Source organism: Podarcis melisellensis (genome assembly GCF_964234715.1).
Source record: "Podarcis melisellensis genome assembly, chromosome: 5".
Classification (NCBI taxonomy): Eukaryota; Metazoa; Chordata; class Lepidosauria; order Squamata; family Lacertidae; genus Podarcis; species Podarcis melisellensis.
In genome coordinates, this window is record NC_138537.1 from 85,699,117 (window position 1) to 85,719,132 (window position 20,016).

General features: G+C 40.7%; 1 protein-coding gene across 4 annotated transcripts in view; it reads left to right on the forward strand.

Annotated features, from left to right (window-relative positions):
- The window catches only part of USP54 (ubiquitin specific peptidase 54), a 91,813-nt gene that overhangs the window by 51,841 nt on the left and 19,956 nt on the right, over positions 1 to 20,016 (forward strand). For 3 of the 4 annotated variants that reach the window (XM_081913458.1, XM_081913459.1, XM_081913460.1), the window contains exons 4-15: positions 799 to 933; positions 3,265 to 3,378; positions 3,497 to 3,579; positions 5,221 to 5,326; positions 5,795 to 5,941; positions 6,192 to 6,341; positions 8,928 to 9,096; positions 10,971 to 11,141; positions 14,752 to 14,883; positions 15,040 to 15,408; positions 17,574 to 17,799; positions 19,138 to 19,277. In XM_081913458.1, the coding sequence (XP_081769584.1) occupies positions 799 to 933; positions 3,265 to 3,378; positions 3,497 to 3,579; positions 5,221 to 5,326; positions 5,795 to 5,941; positions 6,192 to 6,341; positions 8,928 to 9,096; positions 10,971 to 11,141; positions 14,752 to 14,883; positions 15,040 to 15,408; positions 17,574 to 17,799; positions 19,138 to 19,277 (1,942 nt within the window). Of the gene's footprint in view, positions 1 to 798; positions 934 to 3,264; positions 3,379 to 3,496; positions 3,580 to 5,220; positions 5,327 to 5,794; positions 5,942 to 6,191; positions 6,342 to 8,927; positions 9,097 to 10,970; positions 11,142 to 14,751; positions 14,884 to 15,033; positions 15,409 to 17,573; positions 17,800 to 19,137; positions 19,278 to 20,016 lie in introns of all 4 variants that reach the window. The other variant, XM_081913461.1, reaches the window with a different exon arrangement.

Here is a 20,016-nt window from a genome sequence, read left to right on the forward strand (position 1 = left end):
TTTGTACATATTTATTCTTAAGTCCAATTTTGCTAAAGCTATATTTGCAGATGTTTTCCCCATGACAATTTATTGATAATATGAATGTTTAGAATAGTTGCCATTGGGTACTAACTAAGGACTGCAATTTGCATTTTCACATTGGGGCTTTTTAAGTGCCTTTCCTGTTGCATCCCCTTGCACACCTGAAAATTTTCTCCTGGTTGTTGGAACCCTTTGCAGCAGAATGGAGTCCAGTGCAAGGAGGTGCAGTCAAACTAAAATAGTCAAATCCCCTATATGTGTTTCAGATGCTGATGTCTTTTGTTATGCCAGTCAGATGCCTAACTATTACAGGCAAGTCAGGAACCTATAAACGACCACCTGTTTGCCGTATCTTAAGAACATTGAAGCCTGGTTGTTTATAGGGTTGTTAACAAAAATACATGCAAAATGTTTTGTGCAGTAACATCCCTGGTAGTAATCTCTGATGTGGGGATGGTATGCTGGTGCAGTCTAGTAAACACTCCAGGTGGTGTGGTGTCAAGAGCAGAGGAAGCAGGCACGTGAGTGTGAGAAAGGTCAAGAATTTAGCACGAGCATGTGAACTAAAAACAGGATAAAAGTAATACATGTAGCTAAGATGCCAAAAGCAGGAAAAGAGTGAAAGGGTGAGTCTGCAGTTAGTATCAAGGTTTTCATATATGACATGATAACATGACAGATACTGGTAACTGGATTCACTTTGTGTAAATGTACACTCACTTAAGATATGTGAGTTCATGTAAAAGTTGACCTTTAACTTTCCTCCTCTCCTAGGGTATCTTTAACCAGTTTCAATGCAGCAGTGAGAAAGTGTTGCCATCTGATGCACTTCGTAGTGCTCTTGCAAAGACTTTTCAAGATGAACAGCGTTTCCAGTTGGGCATCATGGATGATGCTGCCGAATGCTTTGTGAGTATGACTTCTGTGGAGTAGCTGAAAATTCTTGCAGGAAAGAATGCCTTGCCTTGCTAAGCACAAACTAGCAGATAAAATCTCCATATTCTCAATTAATAATAAGCATTTTACAGCAGAGGTAATAGTGAGGAACGCTGAGCTGCTTCTAGTGAGACACTTAGGTAGGCTATACAGTGTAATAGTGAAGATAACACTGTTGCAAAAGCAGGCGAATTTAACAACTATTTTAACCCATCTAAACAGCTGTATGTTTGTGAATAAGACTGAGAAAAGCCACAGTTTGGGGCTTAAATAACGATAGCATTAAATTCTACTAAGAATATAGTTTAGCCTTCAGTCTCTTGCTCTCTCGCTGCTTAAGTAGAAGCATAATTTTAAAATTTCAGATCTTTGAAGCATCTCTTACATACCCATATTTTTCGCTCTATAACACGCACCAGACCATAACACGCACGTAGTTTTTAGAGGAGGAAAACAAGAAAAAAATATTCTAAACGAAATAATGGATATATGATTTTTGTGGTTCATGCTGTGGCCACAGACATGTGATCTGACACTGAGTTTGGAGTAGCCCAATGCAAAAATCCTGAGGATCCATGTGGATCCATGCTTTGTAATCACAGAGGAGGGAAGGAAGGGGAACCATGGATCCTCTGCTCACGACTGCAGCAGATCCCCCCCGCCACCCGCAGGCATTCGCTCCATAACACGCACAGACATTTCCCCTTACTTTCTAGGAGTCAAAAAGTGAGTGTTATGGTGCAAAAAATATGGTAAATCCTCCATATTTCCATTGTTCTAGAAACAATCATGTCAGCTGTTAAGAAAGTGATCTTTCTTGAATTCAGAGACACTGTTGTGATAGTACTGGCCAAGTCATTGTGTTAATTTTACCAGGAAGAGAAAATGTTATATCTGGCATAATTTAATGTCTCTGCTTGGTGCCTAGTGGGTTGCATCTGCTCCCTTATTTTGCTATTTTAGATGATTCTTGCCACTAACCCCTGCCATATATTTACCATTTTCTTTTAAAAAAACCCCTATAACTAGTTAAAGTTTTGAGGTGCAGTATTTATTCTGTTTGGAATGTCAGTGTTTTGCGTATCTCTGTTTTCTCGGGCTTTTGGTGCATGGTATCCAGACTTAATTGAACTGGGAAATCTTAGTTGATATGGCTCCTGTTTCCCTGTGATTTTGGCTAGGTTTGTGAAGCTGCCTTTCTGTATCTGCTGATGAAAAGGGGGAAGTAATATTAATTGGCAGTCACTTGCATATTGCGTACCCATACTCACAATAGTAAAATGATATGTCATAACTGGTTATATAAAACCCACTTGTAATGTTTTGTAGCTCAAACTGGAAAAGGATAGGAACTCAAGACTTGCCAAGCCAGCTTATAGATGCTAACAAATACAGTATACAGTGTCATCACAAAATGTGATACAGTGGTGCCTCGCAAGACGAAATTAATCCGTTCCGTGAGGCTCTTCGTATAGCGGTTTTTTCGTCTTGCGAAGCAAGCCCATTGACAGCTTAGCGGATTAGCGCTACAGCTGTCAAGCGGCTTCCAGCGATCAGCTGTTAAGCGGCTTATCAGCGGAACAGCTGATAAGCGGCTTAAGAAAAGGGCGAAAAAAGCGAAAAAAACCCGCGGGGGGATGCAAGATTTTTTTCGTCTTGCGAAGCAACCCCATAGGGGAATTCGTTTTGCGAAGCGCCTCCAAAACGGAAAACCCTTTCGTCTAGCGGGTTTTTCGTCTTGCGAGGCGTTCGTCTTGCGGGGCACCACTGTATTTGCTAGCATTGCAGGCTGGTAGGCTGGCATAAAGGTTGTGGATGGAGAATGCAGATAGGTTCCCAATTAAACCTTATAACAACTTCATTACTTCACTTTCTTTCCTGAAAAGGTATGTCAGTGCTGCTTAAGCCAATATTATATGTACTTGAGAAATCACTGAACAAAAGATAATAACGTTATACCAGGTCAGTAAGCAGATAGCTAGGCTCTGCCTGTCACCCTTTGTCAGCCCACTATTTAGATGCTGCTTTGTATTTCAGCCAAACCACTGACATTTGAATATTTGTCAAAATTAATAATGGCAAAACCTGAAGATTTGGTGTAACATCCAATATGGATGGAATACAGGCTAGCTTTCTGAGTTACATTAACTCATTCTTGACATTAGCTGTCAAACTCCTAAATTCTTAAATAAATTTAGAATACTTAGAAGGTATATCCCACCTGACCCTAAAATGTCACCTTTATTTGTCTTTTTGAAATTGTTGAATAATTCTTATTTTTATTTCCTCTCTCCCCGGCTGCAGGAAAACCTCTTAATGCGGATTCACTTCCACATTGCAGATGAATCTAAAGAAGACATCTGTACTGCCCCACACTGCATTTCACATCAAAAGTTTGCAATGACCCTATTTGAGCAGGTATGGCACAACATAACCATCCCAAACCAATTCAATCCTGTGATATAGAAATGTGGAAATGTGCATGAGAAACTGTTTTCTGTTTTGACTACTGACGGTTTTTATTTCTCTGATTTAGTGTGTTTGTACCAGTTGTGGTGCCACCTCTGATCCATTGCCCTTTATCCAGATGGTACATTATATCTCAACCACTTCACTCTGGTGAGTCTCAGTTCTTTGCAATGGAAAAGAAAAGGAAAAAAATTCCCTTTGTCTTATCTACATAACATACCATATATGTTATGTATATTATTGATAATTGGCCCCCAATTCATGATATAATAATACTTTTCAGATATCTTTTATTTATATTATAAAAGCATTTGTATACCTCCTTTTGGCTCTAAGAGGACGCCCCTCCCTGTGTTTTACAGCACTAAAATTATAAGAGGCGCTTGCTGGATCAGGTCCATCTCTGGTATTCAGAAGCATTGCTGCCTCAAACTGTGCAGGCAGAGCAATAGCCATCATGGCTAATAGCCATAGATAGCTCTCTCCTCCCAGGAATTTGTCTAATCCTTTTTAAAAGCCATCTCAGTTGGTGGTCATCACTGCCTCCTGTGGGAATTCCATAGTTTAACGCGCATTGCGTGAAGAAGTGCTTTAGACAATTAGAATTAAAATTTTAAAATATGAAAACCAGAGGTAAAATGAGATAATTTTTACACTGCATGATGTGATTTGATTAAATATACAAATTAAACAACACATGGACAAGAAATACCTACAATTTATATTGCAATATGGTGTAGACAAGCGGGCACTGCTCATTAGCTCACTGCTGCTATTCTGTATTTTCCAAGTTGATTCGTTGAACAATTCATTGAACTGGTCTACTGTAATCGCTTCATTATTATGTTCCGTAAAATAATATGTTTAGTATTTTACACTCCTCCCCCCCCCCGTGGCCCTTTTTTTTGTCAGTCGTCTCATGTTTTATTATTTATGTGTGTGCAATTTTGTAACAGGAAAATAATAAATAAAATATAACAAATAGAGAGCATTAAATCAAGCTAACAAAACAAAGCTGCAAGCAGGTAGGAATTAAAATAAATCAAAGGCATGGCAAATTAAGAAGACCTGCCTAAAAATCATTATTGAGGAGACTTGTCTCTTGGGAGGGAGTTCCATAGCTGAGGGGCTGCAATAGAGAATCTGATCTTTTTTGCATTTTAATTGGCACAAATGTGGCTTTGAGTATTTTAGAAAAGGCAGCATAATATAGGAAAGAAAATGATTAAAACAATGTGTTGTAAGTATTCACCCTTGAGGAACTTGTTACTGTATGTTTACATGACTAACAAGTTCCTTTCTGATCAAATTAGTAACTAATCTCTCCCTTTCTCTGTCACTGTAGTCTTCCTCCCAATCGACATTAAATGTAAGCTCTTTTGGGGGAAAGGAACTGTCCTCCTTGATTAACTTGTTTTCTAAAGCTGTGTGTATTCTGAAGCTTTTATCCAAATATTATATTGCAAGAAATGCACACAAAAAGTTGGGTATAAAATCTTAAGAGATTTCAATTAGTTTTCAACATTTGTAGGATGTGGAGCAGCAGAATAGTGTATCCAATACAGGGCAGTCCTTCATTGCTAAAAGCATCACTCAGATGCACATTAGATTCTGAATCATATGTTGCCCATGCACATGTTTCTGTTCAGCTTGTGAGTTTGATTTTTAAGCTGAGACTCTGTACTTCTACACCAGATCTTAGGATAAATACGCTTTATTAAAGTATTGATCACAGTCCAAAGTCTAATGTTTTTAATTCTTGCTCTATACATTTCCCCCCTCAACTTAAAGCAATCAGGCAATTTGCATGCTGGAAAGACGGGAGAAACCCACTCCAGATATGTTTGGAGAGCTGCTACAAAATGCCAGCACCATGGGGGACTTGAGAAACTGTCCGGTGTGTATATGCTGTTTTCCTTTAATAGAAGCAGTAGACTGAATGGTATCTACTGAAATCTGTGTCTGCCTGTATCTAATTGTAGAATCCGCCATGTCTTAATTCATCAGCCTACTAGAAATAGTAGAAAATATTGCTGGTTTCATAATGGAAATTGTACAAGTTTGTGTATAACTGTCAATTGTCAATATTGTCAATGTTCTAACTGGGTGAGGTTTTCTGACTCCCTCCTTGTTTCATATTGTCAGTTTACTTAAACTCACAGTGGGTGCTTTCAGCCAAGGAAACCTGCACCACGTGCACTCTTATTTACTTTGTGAATCAGTTACATTTCAAGCCCTTTCTGTCTTAGAGCAATATATTTAGGGTGGAAAGAGGTCAGGATTTGAGAGGATACTAAACAACAGGAAGCCGCATTAATTCCAGTTTTACTTAACCTGGGACTTTATTTGTTACTCTTTTTTTCAGAGCAACTGTGGGGAAAAGATCCGCATTCGTCGTGTACTGATGAACTCTCCCCAGATCATCACTATTGGGCTGGTTTGGGACTCTGATCACTCTGATCTGGCTGAGGATGTCATTCACAGCCTCGGCACCTGTCTTAAACTGGGAGATGTAAGTCCATTGCATTCTATAGCAATATGTCTCTTCTCCTTTTTGTTTTAGTTTATGCCAGTGCTGTTAAATTTTTGTTCCTTTTTACTATCAAACGGACTGCATGGGCTAGATTTAAGGTTGAGCTCAATAGTTAACTTCCTTTCTTTTCTTTTTAAAAGAAAAAATAATAATTACCTTTCAGTAGTTTTTAGATGCAATTTTCATACAAAAGACAATACAATTTTTGCTTTTTCTTCTTTTTAAAAAGCTTTTCTTCAGAGTAACTGATGACAGAGCAAAACAATGTGAACTGTATTTGGTTGGAATGATCTGTTACTATGGAAAACATTACTCTACCTTCTTCTTCCAAACAAAGATCCGCAAGTGGATGTACTTTGATGATGCTCATGTCAAAGAGGTAAGAAAATTAGATTTGTTTATTTGAAAGTTCAGTAAAGACGTTTGGGTGTTTGTGAGAATGTGGGTCTATTTTGTTTTTCCTAAAGATTTTTAGATCATTTTAGGATGGGTTTTCACATTTCAGCTCATACTTGCTTTACCTCATGCAACTTGTTCTTGTACAGCTTTCGTTTATTTCCAGGGATCTCGTGCTGGAAACGTGCAAAGTAAGCTGTGCTCATTGCATCTAAAAGTGTCACTCACTAGCAAGGCACTTTATTTTTGAGAGCAGAGGCTGGTGTTCATGTAACGGCTGCTATATGAAGGGCATTTTAAATCACTTCATGCAGTGGCTTTCCATGTAGTGAATGGTTACAGATTATTATTCTAGGGAAACTACTTATCATTTGAATAAAACAGAAATGGGCTGCCTCCCTATAGCAATATGTGTTCTGGTCCATATATCTTGAGAGCTGTGCAGGGCAAAGGCAGGTTCTTATAGAAAAGTGATCACTTAAAAAGGAAAAAGAATGCTGAGTGTGAGGGTAGGGTACCGGAGAAACATGGAGCGGGGCAGAAAAAATAGGAGGCTTACTTAACCACACCTTCCTTTGACTATACACGATGGATGCCCTTTCTGATATATGTTCCCCATGCAGCATGTGTAATGTTTGGTTGTGTGATATATGGGTGGTATTTATTTCTAAGTTTGCATTGTCCATTGCTGAAATTGTTCCTGGCTGTCAGTGCTGCTTGTGTCTACATTTCAAATACCTGTGGACTTGCATACAGCACAGCCACCAATGCCTGATATCATGACACTTGGTGCATTGCTCAGAGTGCAACGTTTGGGTTCCTTGTTTGCCTTCCTGCATCAGGTTGGAACCCTTCAATTTATAAGCTTTATGTCTTATTCCCTTCTTCTCAGGTGTTTCTGTACAGCTGGCTTTTGCAAAGCTTGTAGCTGAATGAATCATAAATAGCTTATGTAGTTCACCCATCAGTGGCCTGTCCCAGCTGGTTCCCCGTTCTTGTTCTTTCTGCAAAATGAAATACAACAGACTGTAGCAGATGTTGGCTAGTGCAAACATGCCATCATTTAAGCATGCTGTTTCCTAATTAGAAGTTCTTCTCTCTTGCTGCTCTGGATGAAGTACTTGCCATGAAATCCATCAGTTTGAGCATACAGTTCACTTTGATATTCTCTGTGGTTCTCATCTTCTGTTCCTACTTGTCAAAAGCCAAAAAGTAACAAAAGGAACCATCCTACTGCAATGTGAATATTCACAACCCCTAAAAGAGGAACTTTACCTCTTTAATTTATTTTTGGTTGTCTTTCTCTGCCGTAAATTACCTGTATTTAAAAAACATCCCTGTGTAAGGATAAAATGCATTTTAAGGTCTTACTTCAGTGCATGTCTATGAAGTACAGGTGGTGACCATTTTGCATGGGGGTTCTGTTCTTGGCCCCCATGTGCATCAGCGGAGTGTACATAAGCCTGCCCCACCCTGTTCTGCCACCCATTCTGCTCTTTCTGGGTCCAAAAGGACCTGCACATCAATTGGACATGTGTGTAATAGTCACCACCTGTACGAAACAGAGTAGTGGTTATTGGAACACTCAGAATGCTACTTGTATTTTGCATGCTATACAGATCCTTTTCTGTATATTCCTTCTGATGGACATCAAGCCTTTGATCTTGAAAGTATGTGCAACTCAGATTTAAATAATTAAGAGGTTTTGTCAACAGTAAATACTCAATTGGCATATCATTTTCATTTTTAAGGCTTTTCGACTTATTTTATATCTCGGAACGTTACTCCATTGCTACATTAAATCTTTTGTATGTAAGTTCATAATGGTCAATCAACATTTGATTCCTGCCAAGACCAATGTCTTTTTCATATTATGGTGGCAAAGGAGGGAGGCTGAGCAATTCTGGCAAGGGACCAGGAGATTTAGAGTAGCTGGTCCACAAGCGCATCCAAAATCCTATTGGCTCATGCTAGCCACATGGAGGGTAAGGTGGTACTTTAAGCTGGTGAAACTGGAGGACTGGGCCTTTAAGCAGATCCATGTAGCTTTGAATCCATCATATAAAAAGCTACCCCCACCCCTACCCTAAAATGGTCCATTTCAGAATTTCCCACTGGCTACTGCTGGTGAAAAGGCTACTGCCATGCTGTCCTTGTCCTCAGCTACCAGCTTTTTGTCTGCATGAAGAAATCTGCTCATGAGAATACAAATTATCACTAAAATCTTTAAATCACACAGCCTTTAAGAATATCCACTGAGGGCAATTCCAAAAACCTAAAAGTTCTTGCTCAGGTTTGTCTTGGGAGATGCGTCCAAAAAACCCAAACCCCTCTCCAGCGAGTATTACATTTGCACATATAGCTTGCTGGGGAGAATAAGATTTCGTGACTTTCTCCAACTGTAAGCATTAACACTCATTCAAAAGAAAAAAAAGAGAATTATTTTTAATGTAACCTATGTTCAATGTGAATCTCTGTTGACTACTGATGTGTTAAATTTTATCGTAATTCCAACTAAATGCAGGTAACCTCTACTAAGATGTGTTTTGAACTTTTCCAAAAATTTCAGATAGGCCCGAAATGGAAAGATGTTGTGACCAAGTGCATTAAGGGTCATTATCAGCCCTTGCTACTACTATATGCAGACCCGAGAGGAACCCCAGTGTCAACGCAGGACCTTCCCACACAGGTGGACATACAACAGTATAGCAGGACCTACTATGATAGTGAAGACTCAGGTAAACTTTGAGCCCTCTAGTTTCAGAGTTTTGCGTGTATTTTTGCCAGTCACCAAGATTTATGGTGTGTTTGCCTGGTGAAATAACAGAAAGCAGAGGAGTCGCAAAGAAATCTTGCTGGATAAGAGATGGTGTTGAAGTGTTCTCCAAAACTCAGTATGCAAATAAAATACCATTTTTAATATCCAGAATTTCCAATGTGACTTGGAATCATTTGTTAATGTTAGGCTGCCACAGTGCAGGTTATGGCCTTCTGGTGAATCCTCAGGTGCTTAGATTTCATACTGAAAAACACAAGAGGGAACAGACAAGGACTTGCAGAGGAGCAAGGCAGAAGTCAGGGGCAAGTGATTCTCTGAATTCTTCTGCCTACCTGTTCTTTTCCCCACAAGGAATTGACCATTGCACAGGGTTAGATTTGGTTTAGATGACATTTCACCTGAGCCCAGTTCCTGTCTTGCAGCAGTGTCTGTTCACACAGTTGCCAATCACTGTAGGTTTGATGTTTTCGCTTTTGCCAACCCTTGGTGAAGCTTTTGCAACCTACTTGTATCCTCGCCCTTTTGTCATTTTGCGGCTGAGCTACATCTTGAAGTCTACTGCATTCCTGATTTGGAAGCAGGAAATCTTCCCCTAAATTCCTGTTCTTGAGGAACAAAGGAGGGACTATTTTCTCACTTGTTTTTATGGGTTTGACTCATCATTTTTATGGGTTGGGCTCATCATTCTGAACAACAACAGCTCCACAAGGAAGGGCAAATCACGACTAGCTCTTCCTCCTGCCTTGAAGACTGGAGGGCATAACTCAGCAGCAATTAATTCCTTCATTTCATCTTTGAGAAGAGGAATGTATGAACTAAAAATTCACCCCCCCCATGCTTTCCATGTATCATGTGAGGTAGCAAAGGCCCAGGGAGATATATTCATTATTCTCTTGAATACTTGCCACTGCTAGAGCATCTTTCAGATGCACCGTAAGAGCTTTCCATTTGATGAACTGTTTGGTGTGGCAGGGAGCTAGGTTAAAATGCTACATCTCTCCCAGTGCTATAGGATCATTTTCAGTTGATTTTGACTTACTTGCGGTAATGCATCCAGCCGTGTGCCCTCTGGCCCCCTTCCCTTCCTGACTGGTTGAAGCTAGTTGGAGGGGGATGATCAGGTAGACCAAGGGTGTTGTGAACACATCATTGTGTGATGGGGTGCTGCCTGCGGCCCTTAAGGAGGCGGTGGTGTCCCCTCCAACCCTATGGTGTGTAATAAGTACTGTCCGGTCACCAATACCCCATCTTGAACAACTTGTGTGCAGGATACTTTAAGTGCCACCTGAGTCCTTATGTCCTAGCTTGATCACTCAGTTCATCCAGAGTACTGCTGTTATTTATCCCCGTGTTTCAGGAGCCGACTGGCTTCAACTAGCAGTCCGGCTGTTAGTGTCGCCAGACCCATGCTGTGGAATAGTCTTCCCGCATAGATTCGGACATCTCTTGAAGACCTTTTCAGGCCAACAGGCTATTCAGTAGTTTAAACTTTTGCAAGATGAGATGCTTATTTTGTATTGGTTTATGCTATTTTATTTTGTATTGTACTTGCATGTTTTGCTGTACACCACCTTAATATTCTAGATGAGTGGGTTTTAAAAAAGTACTTTGTATAATAAGAGTTGCTTTTTTTTGTAAGGTAATTAAAACATTTCCTGTGCTTTTGAGGAAATTTATCAGTTGCAAAAAAAGGTTGTTCTTGGCTGCACTGAGATATGTTATTATGCACAGTGGTTGTTGTACATCATTGTATAGCACTTCTCAGTTACTGTTTTCCATCTTAGCCCTTTTCAGATTTGCCCTTCTAATTCTCCTATCATTTCTTTTTATCAGGGCGTGAGCCTTCTATCGCAAGTGACACTAGGACAGACTCTTCTACAGACAGCTATCCCTATAAACATTCCCACCACGAATCTGTGGTCAGTCACTTCTCTTCTGATTCTCAGGGAACTGTCATTTACAACATGGAAAACGATGTAGCTTCGCAAAGCAGCAGGGACACAGGTAATCATTTTCTTCATTAAACGCAAACACAAAGTTGGCCTTATTATGAGCTACACAGAGCCACATGGCTTAAGGCAGCAGATCCGGGGTGGGGGTGAGGGGGGTGTCATTTGTGTTGACTGAGCTCCCATATGCCTCCTGCAGGGCCACCCACCCAAGTTCAGGCGATCAAGTGTCTTATCAGAGTAGGGATTTTTCAAAGGTCTGCTGGGCTACCAGCCTGCCTGTCAGATCCTTAGAGCTGTGCTTCCCTCTCCTTATTTCTTGGGTTGGGACTATGAAAACAAAGCCATTGAAAGATATGAGCTGGGTTTTCTGCAGCTGTAGAAAAAATCAGCAGTATCTGTCAATGGGTGGGCATTTACTATCACCCAATCCAGCTCAATTAAGGAAGGAAAATGAATGGTAGAAGGTAAGGTGAGCTGAGGGGGAGCAAGTGAACACTAAGCAATGGGCTAAAAGCAATAGGAATAGTTGAAGACAAGAAACAATTTACTTTCCTTTCTTCTCTCTGTGATTCTTTGATCTGCTTGCTGCTGCTTGCCTTTTGCTACCTGTTTTGTCATTCTGTTGTGCGTTCCCATGCTTTGGATTATGGTCAAAGCTTTGCAACCCGCCAAGCATTGGATATGGATGTTGTGAAAATAAACTGTTCAGAGCCAAAATAGTGCCGTGTGGCTAGTGGACCTGAATATGAAAACCCAGGTTCAAATTCCCACTCAGACATGAAGCGCTTGTGGGATGCACTTGGGCCACTCCCCCTTTCTCAGCCCAATCTAATTCACAAGGATGTTGTGAGGATACAGCTTGGAGGAGACAACTGCTACCTTAATCTTTGTTGAAGAAATGTAAAATATAATTGTAACACATGAATATGCTGGTGTGAAATGAATAAGGAGCTCTTTTGGATGTGGCCCAGTCTGCTCCCACACCTGCAAGAGGGAGTTGCTGAATAATTAAAACACCAGCAACACAGCATTACACAAAATATATTCAAAACAATGTGTTGTTTCCCCCACACCAGGCTTTATTTCTGTTGGTTCTGTTTTCATGGTTTGCAAATGTTTAAAGTTTTAAATACACTACAGTAATAGGCTGGCAGCCCTAATAAGAGAGGAAGGTAAGCCAGAAAAGGGGGCTGAAGCAGGTATCACTGGTATGTAAACATGTAATTAGTTGCAATTAACTAATTCACCCTGTGCATCCTTACCTGCTGAGTTACCTGGTGCCCTGTGTAGTTCCCATGGTGATCGGAAGAGTTCATGCTGGGTCCAGTATATGTAATCTTTGTATCTATAAGTTCTTTCAGTTGCCATGGGAACCATACAGGCTGGTGAACAGCAAACATGAAATCTTTTTCTTTCAAAATATTAATGCTTAAGGACTTTCTCAAAGCTTGCCCTTGTCAAAATTTTGTATTGTTTCATCTCTAAATTTCAGGTTCACTTAATACTTTCCCTTGAAGTACTGGGAGGGGCGGTTATTTCCTCCTATTGGCTATGGGCAAATCTAGTTGCTGGGGCTCCGTTAGAAAGAGAGTTGTGGGCAGATAGTGATGCAAAGATACGTTCCAGACCTTATGGGCAATTTTAAAAAGTAACATCATCGTTGTTTCAATGCCACTTTTATAGAAACAAATCTAAAGGTGTTTTACAAAACCTTAAAACATCAAATAAAACTGTGCAGAATAAAACAAATCACTGCATCCAGATGACATCTACTCTGAGAGGACTTAAATAACTCAGATAGGAAGCTGTTGATCTGACAAAAATATGTAACTTTCCCCTAAGATTGGTCTTCATAATGGTGGACTAGAAAATGGCCATTGCAGTGCGCTCTCTTTCTTTTTTTAAAGTAATGGGGCGGGTAGCGGCGGCGAGGAATGCAGAAAATTGCAAGCCAGTTAGCTTAACATCTATTCTAGGTAAATTGTTGAAACACACATTGCTAAAGATAAATTTATCAAGCATATGGAATAGAGTGATGGACAAATCTTGCTGAAGAAGGATCAATATGATTTTTGTAAGACAAATTTTATCTCACTAACTTTTTAGATTTTTGTTAAGTGTTCCAGTGAGCCCGCTGATCTTCTTTTAATTGGGGAAGGGAGGGAATCTGGAACGGCACAGCCATTGCCGAGAGCAGAAATGCTCCGAGGAGGTTTTCCTGATCAGTTCGTACAGCTGGCTGATGACACAGTGAGTCAATGCCAGTACTAGGGCACAGCAGAGGCATTTGGGATATTAGGTTGGGGATGCGAAGAAGGTAGTCAGGAGGGAAACCAAGCTATAATGTAGCAAGCTTGATCATCTGTGGTACGACTGGAATTTTAACCATAGTTTGTTAACTAAAGCATGACTTAGCGTCACATGCAAACCAGACCATTGTTGGGTGGGGGGTAAGTAAGGGACAGATGATGGGAGCTGTATGAAATTATGCATGGAGAAAGTGGATAGAAACCCCTTGGGGTTATCTCCAGGGTCATCTGGAGAAGATGGATGGTGGGAGATTCAGGAAAGGCAAAAGGAAGTACTTCACAAAACACACAGTTATACTTCAGAATTCCCTTCAAAAAATATTACCATTTTGATGGCCACTAATTTAGACAGCTTTAAAAGGTCATTGAACAAATTGATTGAGGATAAGACTAGCCATGTCTCCTAATCATGACATCTGTACCATGCCTCTGAGTAGATTTTGGAGAACAACTGTGGCAGAGGACTGTTGTTCAGGCTTTGCTTTTGGGCTTCCCATAGGCACTTGACTGACCACTGAGAGAAACAGGATGGTGGACTATATAGGCTTTTGGTCTCATCCAACAAGGCTCTTCCTACATTCTTTGCATACCATGTTGTTATAGAAGAGCTCAGGTATGGAAAGGGAATATATACGTATTTGAGAAGATAAGAGGAAGTTCTTCTGAGCTGTAAGGCAGAACTGCAAGAAAACAAAAGTAGAAAATGATCCCTTCCCCTTCTTGTTACATACATTATTAAATGTATTTTCAACCTTTTCAGACTTGATTCCCCCTCCCCCCATTATTATCTTACACAATATGCTGAATTTCTGAACTGGGGTGGCCAACCTCTGACTTTCCTAGATGTAGCTGGACTCTAGTTCCCATCAGCTCTAGTAGTCAGGAAAGAGGGCAGTTGTAGTCTAGCAACATCTGGACCAACCACAGGTTCTCCACCCCTGTTCTCAACTGGGCTGATAGCTGTGGTATGATACCAAGAAATGACCGTAAGTGCAGCAGGAGGAAGAGTGAAAGATAGGTATTCACATTTGCTTGGAGAGATGCATGAATTCTGTCTGTTAGTATGGTAGTACTGAAAGGTGCTAGTGGCCCCGGAGGATTTTGAGCCAAAGCTCAGTGCATTGCCTCCTGTCCCTCTGAATTAGCTATTTAACTTACCACATCTAGATGGATAGTTGCTTTTATTATACTGTAACTCTTCACTTCCAGATACACTTGCTGAAAGCTATTCATTTTACTCAGCTCTAGCTTTAACCGGCAGTTTGTGGGGAGTGAAAAAGGTCTGCTATTCTTAGAATGCAACACAGCCAATTGGAATGCTCTTTCCATCTGAAGTATATTCTTTTCTTTCAGGACACCTGACTGACAGTGAATGTAATCAGAGGCATATTTCCAAAAAGGGCTCGCTGACAGACCGCAAGAGGAGTTCCAGCAGGTCTCGGAAAAAGGGAGATGAATCACAGCCGTCAGGATATCACAGTGAAGGCAAGAAGAATGGTTTAATTCTTCTGTGTGTCTGTCCAGCATAGATCGAATCTCTTCTTTTGCCTCTGCCAGTTTAGAAAGATGATAAAAGTACTGTTAATTTAAAAGAAAGTTATGTAGCTCATACTGTCTTCTGCTTCTATTCTTGAGCTGCAGGGGAAACATTGAAGGAGAAACAAGCCCCAAGAACTGCCCCTAAGACATCCAGCAGTACCAGCAGGCTAAGGGAATTTAAAGAGACTGTCAGCAACATGATCCACAACAGACCATCACAGACAAGCTTGGGCTCTCCACGAACAGGGAAGGATCAGACTGAGATACAGTCACTGCCCAGAGCTCTGCCTGCTCTGTCTCGAGACTGGGAAATGGAGAGCACAAGTAGCGAATCCAAATCAAGTTCTTCTAGCAAGTACCGTCCAACTTGGAGACCCAAAAGGGAGTCACTGAACATAGACAGCATCTTCAATAAAGAAAAGAGGAGACAATGTGGTTACACACAACTCAGCCCCTTCTCTGAGGATTCAGGTAAGAATTTGGGAGAGGTGTGGGTTGGGAGAGTATGAAAAATGCATTCCTTTTTTTTATTAGTCACTATGTAGAAACAACTGATAACATTGTTAACTAGTATGCATAGCCAGTACATTTTCTTAGGCTGTATCAGATGAATCTGTGAGGGAAGCCTGAATTATCCTTTGTGCCGTTTTGACTCTGTGAACAACGTGTTTGCTGAAATATTTCAAACACACTCAAAGGTCTATATTTTCATTGTGAGAGGTCCTTTCGTCATTCCCTTTCACTTGTCTATGCAAAACACAGCAGTGATATTTTGCTTTTTTCTGCTGTGCAGTAATTTAGGACGCTAGATTAGAAAAGCAATTGAGGACAGCTACTCACTACTGTTTCTGTTGAATCTCTCTGACAGTGAAATTGACTGATACAGAATCAGCGAGTGACTAACCCTGGTTTTCCTCGAATAGAAAAGCCCTTTAATTGTCAAACCAAAACCCAGTCTTCAGTAAGGAAACATCAGAAACTATATTCTCCGTGTGAAAATGGAAGATGGGCGTACTCGCTAATCCTGCTCCTGCTTATCCATAATGGTTAGGGATGCAAACTTTTTTTTTAAAGCAAGAAACCTGCACAAGGAATGGTGAAGACATTTTGAAGTGGTCTCCACTTCAGAGGTTTCAGAATTAGGATTGCTTGGATTTAGGATGAAAAGAATTGAGGCTGTTTAATGGTGTGGCAAATGGATGGGAAGGAGGTAGTGGAAACTATTGATACGCTCTTTAAGAATTGGAAATTGCTGAGAATTCAATAGAAAAAGGAAAGGCATCTTTCTAGGTGAATTAAAGAAATCGAGACAGGAAGGATTGATTTACATAACCAATTTCTGTCACCAAGTAGAAGCAATTCATTTAAAGCATTTGTTTTAATTAAAAATAATTTATTTAGATGCTTCTTTAACATGAATATAACCTTTATGCAGACTCAGGTGGCACCCTCCAAGATTCTGAAACACTTAACTTTGATAAAATGTTTATTCTTATTTTTAGATAATAAACCAATTACAGGGATCAGGTAGTTGCAAAGCATAAAATAGGCGCAAAAAGGTCATTCAGCTAAATCAGCGGAATAACAATTCTGACCTGACCTGGTCCCAATTTCAAGCCATAATCTAGGTATAGGATGACAGATTGTGACGATTTTCCTCACAGGACTTCCTTTGCCAAAGCAAGCAGCTTTTCATCATTGTTTATGGTTGTGTTTATTGTAAATCAAGAGCTACTTTCAAACACTTGGAGAGCACAGTCCGCTAACTCATAATCTTAATTTGCTAGGTATTGATCTGCACAAAAAAAGATAATAAGCAGAGCACAATTAACAAGTTCTTTGCAAAGCAATGCAGGAGGTTTTGTGGCTTGAAAATAGTGCTTTGGTAATTGATGAGAGCTCATTCACAACTGAGCATACCCAGTGGGTTTTTGTTTACTTGCTTGCTTCATTCTGTTTGCTTAGGGTTATTTCCAGTCTCTATAGCAACTGACAGTCTGTTAAGGGCAAGCTTATTTATCATGTTGATTTGTATTAAAGCCAGATTTCATTTAAACCATTTTTTAAAAATATACTTTCAATATAACTTATTAAAAACCCCAATTTAAATCTGATTTTCAAAAAATTGTCTTTTATCTTTCATCATAGTTATGTCTTAGGGGACCTCTATAGAGTAGGGAAGAGGAGCCTGTGGTTCTGCAGACATTGTTGCATTCCCAGTAGCCCTAGTCACTCTGGTCAGCTATCTGGGACAATAACATCTGGAAAGCCACAAAGAAGAAAGACTGGTTGCTTACCTGCAGTTGATGTTCTTCAAGTGGTCATCTGTTTAGTCACACAGCCCTGTTGGTGCTTCCCCTCCCCCCCCCCCAGTCTGCTGGCAGTTAGAAAGAACTGAATGGAAAAGTCCTTGGGTCACCTTTTTAACCAAAAGTTCCTTGTATTTCTGGGAGGGAAGGGTAGCTGTTCTCTGGTGAAGGTTCTAGAAGGCACTGGGCCCAGCAGTGTTGAGTGCACTGATAACAACTGAAAGGACATCAATTACAGATAAGCAATCTTTCTAGGATGCTGAATTGTATAGAGAGTGTGACAGAATAAAATTTGATTCTTCACTCATGTTCTTGGTATCTTATCAGCTAAAGAATTTATGGAAGAGGAGCCAAAGGAGCCAATCTCCCAAACAAGATCAAACCAACCCAACAGGTATAAGCAATGGACTCTAGGTCGGGGTGCGCACTATATGATGGATCAACAACCTCGTCTGATCCAAAGGATGGAATCTGGCTATGAAAGCAGCGAACGTAACAGCAACAGCCCAGTCAGCCTGGACATGCCTTTATCAGAGAGCTCTAGCACCTCCAGGTAAGTTTCATAAAAATATAACCTGGTTCCAGTTTCAGCGCTCTAAAGCTCAGTTCACACATTATTCTCTTAATAAATCATCGCAAGATTTCCCTGTTAACCACATTGGGAGCTTACATGGAGAGATGGTCTGTAAATTAGAATAAATTAAAAATCTGCACAGGCCTCCCAAGGGCTTTCATGGCTGCTAAATTGACAACTGAAGAAGAGTAGAAGAGTTTGGATATGATATCCCGCTTTATCGCTACCCTAAGGAGTCTCAAAGTGGCTAATAATCTCCTTTCTCTTCCTCACCCACAAAAAACACTCTGTGAGGTGAGTGAGGCTGAGAGACTTCAGAGAAGTGTGACTAGCCCATAGTCACCCAGCAGCTGCATGTGGAGGAGCGGGGAATCGAACCTGGTTCACCAGATTACGAGTCCACCGCTCTTAACCACTACACCACATTGGCTACAGGTGCATGTGTTGATGGGATGCTTTTCATCTCTCACTTTGCCCCATTCCCCAAGCAGGCAGGGCAGCCAACATTTGCCAACAGTGCCCCACTATCTCTTGCAAAGAGGAACAAGGAAGTCCCAAACTGTTTACTTTCTTGTTCTATTTGACTTTAGTTGTTCCCACCCACTCTTTATGTTCTGTTCTAAACTGCAGGCAAGAGGAGCCGAGCAGCTAATATTAGAGATAACAGGGAATGATAATTGCTGGGGAGGGATTTCCTTGTTTCTCTGTGCAGGGAAACAGTGTTGCTGGGGGACAGAATTGCCCACAGTGGCCAGATAAAGAAGCTTCTCTACCTGTTAAGAGGTTAATGTATAAACTAAGCCTAGGATCTTGGAGTTTGAGATAAAATATAAATTCACTACAGTGTTGGAAGTAAACAAAACACCAGAGATTTCAGCCCCTTGTTCTTAATTTTAGACCATTCTATGGGAGTGCATTTTGGGGTTCTAAGGAGCCAGAATGCCATATGTGAAATACAGGCTAGGTCTCTAGCTTCTACTTTTAGGATCTGTATACTTCCGACTGAAAAGGTAAAAATGTTAACTAATGTTGAGGAAGGTATGGAAATCACCTTTTGAAGATCTGGCAGGTCTAAATCCATGGCTTCTAGGGCAAAGGCTATACAATAATACTGCACTTAAAGTGTAAAAACACTGGGAGGGCAGGGGAGGAACAAAATGGGGAGGGGTGAGGTGGAAAGGGAAAGGGTTTGGTCAGGTGTGGAAAGTGGGTTGGCAAAGGCCTTTGTGAGTAGGCAGGGTTGATGTGTTGGACAAGCAAGGACAGCAGACCCTAGTAGTTCATATTAGAATAACCTTGCTTTTCTTCGGGTTAAAGAGATTCTCATATGAAGCGACCTGGAGCTTTTGTTCCTGCCTGGCGTAACATTCCCAAATCACATAGCAGCAGTATCTTGGAGGTAGAATCTGCGCCAACTGCTAGTTGCTGGTCAAAGAACAAGCACGCCATCGGTAATGGTAAGGTTTTATTTTCCCTCCTAAAGAACTTGCAGTCCTTGGAGCATGTTATTTCTATTACTCCCTCCGCCTGCTGGGTTTCCCCCCCTGATCTCACACAAGTAGAAGGCATCAGAGCTGTGGGTATTCCTCACTGTGTCACACTAGCACAAGCTCATAGTATTGGCGGCAGAGTATCATTGGCCCTCAACACCAAAAGAAAGGCTGGTGAAAGCTCAAGGGATAGGCTGTGAGGGCTCAGAGCACCTGCAGTGCGAACAGAACACACTACATACAGAATTCGCTGAATAATCAGGCATATTGAGAAAGGAATGAATCTTTTCTCTTATACTTTCAGTTCCATTTAATAGAAATGCCACTTGACACGTTTTCAGTTGTATTATTTTTGCTTGGTGCTGTGGTAGTGGGGAAAATGAAAAGCAACCACAATTAGAAGTAGGCTGTTGTTATCCAGAAAAATACATGGTTTTTTTTGTAAATAACAAAGAGCCTTGTGGCACCTTAGAGACTAACATTTGTTATGGCATAAGCTTTTGTGAACTGCAGTCCATACCATCAGATGTATGAAGCGTTATCCTAAATTGCTGGCATGGGTGTCTGTCTGTACACACACACACATACAGACACACACACACTGAAATATATTTACTAGGTAAATCACTGTTTAGATGCCTGCTTTCATTTTCAATCTATTCCACACTGCTACATCTAGGCGCAAGAGCCTTCAATGGTGGAGGAG